This window comes from Chaetura pelagica, unplaced genomic scaffold, assembly GCF_000747805.2.
Source record: "Chaetura pelagica isolate M959 unplaced genomic scaffold, ChaPel_1.0 scaffold328, whole genome shotgun sequence".
NCBI lineage: Eukaryota > Metazoa > Chordata > Aves > Apodiformes > Apodidae > Chaetura > Chaetura pelagica.
Window position 1 is genome coordinate 2,060,768 of NW_009954216.1, and position 7,922 is coordinate 2,068,689.

At 51.2% G+C, this 7,922-nt stretch overlaps 1 protein-coding gene across 1 annotated transcript in view; it reads right to left on the minus strand.

The window, feature by feature from the left end:
- Window positions 1–7,482: 7,482 nt before the first annotated feature.
- The window catches only part of LMCD1 (LIM and cysteine-rich domains 1), an 11,049-nt gene continuing 10,609 nt past the window's right edge, over window positions 7,483–7,922 (minus strand). The window contains exon 4 of the mRNA XM_010003376.1: window positions 7,483–7,641. Within this exon, the coding sequence (XP_010001678.1) occupies window positions 7,483–7,641 (159 nt within the window). The remainder of the gene's footprint in view (window positions 7,642–7,922) is intronic.

A 7,922-nucleotide genomic window follows, 5' to 3' on the forward strand; every position in this document is an offset into this window, starting at 1 on the left:
GTTGTTGGGAGCTGTGCTCTGAATATTCACCACTCTCTGCACTGAGCAGAAGACAGGCCACAAACTGTTCACCTCTGCTAATTCATCTTTCACTTCCTGCATTAGTTCACTGTGGAACAAGCTGAAAGCGGCAGCCACAGGGCAGCAGGGAAAGGAGGTTCCTTACACTGCCACGATCCTACAGCCAGGCTGGGGCTGTGCATGGTCCCTCTCACCCCCTGGAGACCAGCCTGGCCCCAGCAGCTGGGTCTGCACCCTGGGGAGCCCCCATGGATGGGCTCTGTGCCATGGCTGGGGACAGGCAGTGCCCCTCCTGTCAGCCCAGCATGACCCAACACCCCCGTTTGGCACCCCCAGGTCTGCAGGGCTGATGAACAGGAATGCAACACTAACTGCAGCAAGGAGGATTTTGTTTTTTCACCCTAACCTGTCACTTCTTGTCTTTCCTTCAGCTCCTGTGTATAAACTGGCTGGTGGGGTTTGCAGAGGGATCCCCTTGATTCCCCACCACCTTTCATGGTGTGTTTTCCCACATCCCTCCTCTTCCCTGGGCAGTGGCAGTGCTGAGCTGCTCAGCACAGCTCTGCTTCCTGCCAGCCACAGGCAGGTCTATCCCAAACCCTGGGGAATTTATGAAAACCCTTCATCATTAGGCACAGATTACCATGAGTAGTTAATTAAAGGTGACTTGTTGTTATTAATCTGGAGATTCCCAAAGTCTGTGATTGTTCACTTTCTGTAAAAGCACCGGAGAAGAAAAATTGCTGCAATAAGTTTTCCTTGGATTTGAAAAATGATCTTTCTTCTGTGAGTAAACTCAGAGCTGCAAAACCAGAAGGCTGGTGCCTTCCAGTTGAACAGCTTTCGAGCCTTGTTCCACTGAAAGGTTGCTTTTCAAGCCTTGTCAATCTAAGGGAATTTATTTAGGCAGTCTCAAGGGAATGTTTTGGCAAAGCATTAATAGGTTTCACGTTAATATCTGTGGAAGTAATGTCTGAGTAATAATTGCAGGAACAGGCATGATTCAGGACTGTGCAGAAAAACAATTAAGCTGATCAGCCAAAACATTAGGAAAGCAAGTCTGCAAACACCCTTCCTTTCCTCTCTCCCAAAAATAAAGCAGGAGCCAGAGGTTGTTGGGAGCTGTGCTCTGAATATTCACCACTCTCTGCACTGAGCAGAAGACAGGCCACAAACTGTTCACCTCTGCTAATTCATCTTTCACTTCCTGCATTAGTTCACTGTGGAACAAGCTGAAAGCGGCAGCCACAGGGCAGCAGGGAAAGGAGGTTCCTTACACTGCCACGATCCTACAGCCAGGCTGGGGCTGTGCATGGTCCCTCTCACCCCCTGGAGACCAGCCTGGCCCCAGCAGCTGGGTCTGCACCCTGGGGAGCCCCCATGGATGGGCTCTGTGCCATGGCTGGGGACCGGCAGTGCCCCTCCTGTCAGCCCAGCATGACCCAACACCCCCGTTTGGCACCCCCAGGTCTGCAGGGCTGATGAACAGGAATGCAACACTAACTGCAGCAAGGAGGATTTTGTTTTTTCACCCTAACCTGTCACTTCTTGTCTTTCCTTCAGCTCCTGTGTATAAACTGGCTGGTGGGGTTTGCAGAGGGATCCCCTTGATTCCCCACCACCTTTCATGGTGTGTTTTCCCACATCCCTCCTCTTCCCTGGGCAGTGGCAGTGCTGAGCTGCTCAGCACAGCTCTGCTTCCTGCCAGCCACAGGCAGGTCTATCCCAAACCCTGGGGAATTTATGAAAACCCTTCATCATTAGGCACAGATTACCATGAGTAGTTAATTAAAGGTGACTTGTTGTTATTAATCTGGAGATTCCCAAAGTCTGTGATTGTTCACTTTCTGTAAAAGCACCGGAGAAGAAAAATTGCTGCAATAAGTTTTCCTTGGATTTGAAAAATGATCTTTCTTCTGTGAGTAAACTCAGAGCTGCAAAACCAGAAGGCTGGTGCCTTCCAGTTGAACGGCTTTCGAGCCTTGTTCCACTGAAAGGTTGCTTTTCAAGCCTTGTCAATCTAAGGGAATTTATTTAGGCAGTCTCAAGGGAATGTTTTGGCAAAGCATTAATAGGTTTCTTTTATAAAAGAGACCTTTATTCACTGGTCTTTCAGTTGGCCTGCGTCTCGTTTGGCTTTTCAAGTTCGTGTGCAGAGAAAACGTCAGTCTCTGACAGTCTGTGCTGCAGTGCCCTTGTGGGGCTGGGGAGGAATTTGCTCAGCCTTAATGAAACATCTGGCTCAGCACTAACACAGCTGCACGGAGCCTCCCCTGTTGGGTGGGGAGGGGCTGCAGCCCCCAGCCTCGCCGGCAGCTCCGTGGGAGCTGGTGCTGGGGCAGGCAGGAGCGGCAGCACGGGCACAGTGCACAGCCCTCCCTGCTCTCTACCCCCCAGGTCTGTTGCAGCTCACCTGTTGAAGTTGCTCTGGGACAGAAACTGCTTCATGGGAATGGCTTTTTCTCCACGCTGGAGGGTGGTGAGGGCAGTGGAGCTCCAGGGGACTGAGACGCCTGTGACCTTCGGGACCTGCAGACCTGGGGTCCCACTGCAGAGGGTTTGCCCTGTTCCATCCATGGCGACCTCAAATCACAGCACCATCAATCACAGCTGGAAAAGACCTCCAAGATCACCGAGTATAACCATCAACCCAAAAAAAACCCCACCATGCCCGCCAGAGCCTGTCCTGAAGTGCCACCTCTACACGTTTTTTGGATGCCTCCAGTGATGGTGACTCAGCCCCCCAGCTCTGCCCAAGATGGGGGACCCTGGCTGCAAGGGGGGCTGGGGCTGACCCCTGGGAGCTGCCCCAGGCAGACGTGGGTATTTGAACACTGCCCATCTCGACTGTCAGGAAGGCACTTGGCTCTCCAGGCAGACAAATCCCCATTCCCTGCTGAGTGCTGTGACAGCAGCTCATGGGGGGTGAGGCCCCACCAGGTGCTCCCGCAGCCGGGCAGGGCAGGAGAAGCCCCCTGGGAGGAGCACTGGGCATGGGGCTGCTGGAGACATGCCCATCACCTCTTGAAACAGGGCAACAGCACACAGAAACCTCAGTGTAGGAAAAAATCTGCTCTTTTCGGTGATTTGGCTGAAGAAGTTGAGCTAAAAAGTAAATAAAAGCTCCAATTAGATTTATATAAGCATAATTAACCTCAGCTTTTTTAGAACAACACTTACCCATAGGAACCTTCTTTAGCTCAGCCCTGAAGGAGCAGCTGGTGCTGGTCTCTGGAAAGGTGTTTCCACTGAAACACACCAGCACTTCATGAATACTTGTTTTTGCACCTCTAGATTTTTCCCTCTGGGGCTTTTAAGCAAGTTTTATTGTAGTGTTTATATAGCCACCTCAGTCTGCCTTTGGTTTATGTTTTTCTCACCTGAAGCCACTGAATTTTGAGTCTTATTAGTTACAGGTATCTGAAATCACATTATGTTAAGAGCTGGCTGTGCTAACATACCCCCTTAAAAGTTTCTACTTAGGGCAATTGTCTTCTGCCCAGGTATCAAATTCTTACTGAGTTATACCCAAGATCAACAACTTTTCTATGGCTGTTTGTTGCCATGAAGGGAAATAATAAGAATCCTATTGATTACAACAAGGCAGGACCAAGTCAATTCATTGGAGAAATAGCCAAGAAACAGTTGTTTGTTTATTTCTTGAAAAACATTGTAAAGGAGGATGCAGCTTAGCTTTTCTTCTAGAGAACCACACAAATGGCAGCCTGATCACCATCAATCCAACCTTCCACCTCTTGAGCTGGAGCAAAGCACCCTCTTCCAGGCTGGGGGGGAAAAATCCTGCAGAAGAGAACTGCTCTCATGCTCCAAAGATGTGCTGGAAGAGCTTACAAGAGCTTATTTCTTCCCCCTTTAAGGACTTCCCTACCAAGCAGTGCAGAGGGCAGAGCTGGCCCCAGCCCCACAGCAGCCAGCTCTCACCCTGTGCCATGGGAGCAGCTGTCCTTAAACAGTCTCTGCCTTACCACTGGCAAAACCCTCCCAAGTCACAAACACAGGCCCTTTCCCTTCCTCGAATATTTCTTTACAAAAATAAAATTCAAAAGGGACCACAAATAAAACAGCACTGCAAATATTTGCAGATTCAGATCAGTTAAGCTTTGAAAAACTTCATCTTGCAAAACTCCAGCTGCACTGTGGTTTCCCCCGTCACTGGTTATTCTCTCCCCACTGATGGGCCCTACCCTCCCTCCTCCCTCCCTTGCACCCCAGCTGGATCTGGAGGCTGGTGCCTTCACCCCTCGGCTGCTGGTGGGTGCCAGACCCCAGCTCCAGCCCAGGGCCAGGGCTCCAGCACAGCCACCCTGCCCTGCCACACCAATATTCATTTCTCCTCCATGAAAGAGTTTGTTTTCACAGTGCTTCCTCCCCCAGACAGTCTCCAGGATACACAGGGGTGAGTGCACTAAACCTGCTCAGTGTTTCACCTGCAAGCAGGGGGGACAGTGGCATAGTCTGCCCCGAAACAGCAGCAGCTCCCACCTCCCTCCCCCTGGCAGAAGCCCTCACCCTTCAGCAGCTCCTGCCCTTCCCTGGGAAGCACGCCTGCCACGCCAGCCAGGAAGGGAATGAAAGCAAGACTGGGCAGACTTTCCTATCCAGAAAAAGTTTATTTAAAGTTTTAGGAACATTTTTCATGTATTGTCAGTCATATTACACTGAACACTGGAGTTCAAATCACAGCTGAATGCTCAAGCAGGAGACACAAAGTCCTTGTTCTCACCACCTCTGGCCACGGAGAGGAGGACCTCAAGATGCCCACCCTGGTGCTTGGCAGGTGCAGTGAGATCTGCCCTGCCTGGGGCTGTTGGAAAGTCCCTCACCCTGCCCATCCATCTGCAGAGAGCAAACCTGGGACCAGCAGCTTCAGCACAGCTTTTGCCCACGGCCTGTCCCTGTCAGACACAGTCACCCTGTGAACACCACTGGTTTTATCCATGGTCTGGACAGACTCTCTCTATAGTGCTTCCCGATGGCTCTGCCAGACAGACCAGCATATCCCTGAACATTATCTTTCTTGAACACCAGAGCTCCTGCTCTGCAGGAGGCAGCTGCAGTAGCCTCCTTCGTTCCAGACAATAAACCAGAGCAAAACACAGCATCATGTCTTCACTTGGGGTGAGGAGCTTTTCATGCTTACATTGAAGTTAAATTTTAATTTCAAGACTAAACTCACCTATGCTTTGAGCTGGTAGATGCATTCATTTCACACTTTCACTCCTGACACTTGAGAGACACAGGATTTTGTTAAGCTGTTTAATTGCAGTGAATTTTTTAGCAGACAGTGCTTTACAAGCTGCAGAAACACCTGAAAGGCTCAAGTAGATGCCAGCAGCCCAAAGATCCTGAAGCAAGCACAGGTATGCTGAAACAGGGACTGCAGAGAACAGAAACCACCACTTTGAGATCTCAGTATCAAACCCCAAACCAGAACATGCTACACGGAGCGTCCGCACTTTGGGCTGCCTCGACATTGCTGGGTTAGAACAAAGGTGTGGCTTTAAAAATAATTACAGAGATGTAAAGGCATTTCCCCTGTGACAAAATGAAGCAGAGGCAATAAAGCTAAGCACTGTACTGTTCTCGCTTTACTTATAACCAAAGTGCCTGTAGCCAAGGGAGCTTTACTATTACTAGCACAAGCTCAGGTCTACACACGCTCTCTGGACTTGCAGCATCTGACTGTGTCACAGAAGAAACATCCCAGGCACTCAAAGTCTCCACTGAACAACCAAAGATGGATGCATGAGCCCAGGAGTGTGTGCTCCATGACACCCAGGACACAGCTCCAACCTCCCACCACTGTGGCTGTCACCTCTGGATTTCCCTGCCCTGCTCCAGTTCCAAAGGCAGCATTTCATTCCCTCTCTTTAAACATCCTGGTGCTTCCAGGAACATCAACTATGCCCCAACACAGGGCTGGACAAAGCATAGGAGGTGCCTGCCCACCACAGGGACCTCACCTGCTCAAGGACAGGGATGGCCTTGGCCAGCAGTGGAGTGGGACATCCCCAGCAGGGGCTGTGGTGGGGCAGAGACCGCCCGGGCTCGCAGGTCCAACCCTGCTGCAGATCAGCTCCCCCCAACTCTCATTTACAACGTAGTTTGTCCTAAGCAACCAAACACCTGCAGCAGCTTCAGAGGGAAACCCACATCCTCTGCAGCAGAGAGAAAATCCAGCACATGTGAGCTCCCTGCACGCTCACCTCTGCAAAAAATATTCCAGTTCTCTGGCAAATAATGTAGACATTTAATCAGGAAAAAAAGACAGAGCACACAGACATCTGCCAGCCTGGACTGAGATGTTCAGTGACTGCCAGAAGCACTGCACGACTTAAGGAATAAATACTATCGGTGGAGACCCAGTGCTGGATCCTGGGATGGTGCCACCTCTGTCAGATCCAAGAGGTGACAGGGACCTTCCCTAGGGACAAGGGGCTGCGGGATGCAGAGCGGGGCAGAGCCCTGGGCAAGGCTGCTGCCAGCTCCAAGGAGAAGGTACAGCTCCCGGGTCCTTGGAAGGGGGTCACTGATGTGTTTTAGGGAATTACCTTGCAGAATCAGCACAACACCCCCCAAGACAGCTGGAAAGCTGTTTTCCATAAAACTCCTGGTCAAACTAAGCCAAAATAAAGGCCCACACTTTACATGCTGAACAACCTCCCAGGCAGCAGGGGAACACAATGCTGCTCTGTGGAAACAAGCTGCTCTGGGACAGGCAGCCAGAGGCAGCTGGAGGCTGTGAGCAGCTCCCTGGGACCTGCTGGGAATGCTTCTGCATTCCTGTGTCAGGCCTAAAGCTCCCAGGGCTGAACCAGGGGCAGAGCTGCACCCTTCCCATCTCACCAGGGTTAAACCAATCGCCCTCTGGGCCAACTTGTTATTTTTACATTATTGTACACTTCAGAGGAGAAAGCTACAGCTACACATTGCTGCAATTTTATATCATTTCCTTCAGAAAATAATCACCTGGGTTAATCAAATCCTCCAAACCCCTCACCTTAGCACAGTTGCCAGCAGCCTGTTAGCGCAAACTTCCAGTAAGGTTTTCAAAAAGATAAGAGCCAGCCTTGCTTTTGACCATGACCATAGGTTTAGTATGCCAAGAGTTACTTCTGAGATGTGTTATTTTCAAAAGATTATTGCAAGATCTTAGTTGCAAGAAGCTTGGAGAGACTCTATGAAACCCAACACGACACAGAACTCCCTTTTCTGTCCCTCCTGGTTGGAGACACCACGTCTCCCACTTGCAGGCACACGAGCTTCCTCCAAGGAAACATTCTCCTCCAAGCTGTAGTGGATGCAAGGGGGCACTTGGTTGCTTGCAAGTGAATAGCCAGACTCTGATGATGATTATTATTATTTTTTAAAACCTTCCCCTTCTTACACACTCGTGGAATGCCCCCAGGGCTGGCGTGACCTCAGGGAGCTGCTGCCTGCTCAGAGGCGTTTGCTTTTGCTGCAGGTTGTGCAGAGGAGGCCGGAGTCATCCAGGGTGTAGGGCTTGCCGGTCAGCAGCGTCTCACACTCCAGGCAGGCAAAGTGCTTCTTGTGCCAGGCCATCCCCTCGGCCTGCTGGTAGTCCTCTGAGAAGATGATCTGCAGGACAGGCAGACAATTGCTCATTTCCACCACCCCATCCAGGCAGAGCACGGCACAGGCCGGGAGAACCAGCCCCGTGCCTCCCACCCAGCCCGCCGGGCTGGCCCGGGAGACTCGGCTTTGGGAGGGGGTCAGGGATGCACAGGACTCTGGCTGGGCAATTAACTGCAGCCGTAGCACCATGAAACCATCCGGTTTTCAGTGCAGCTCGAGGAGGGTCACTGCTCTAAGGCAGCCAGAGCACAGCTGGCCCGGGCTGCCATAACCACTGGGGGAGG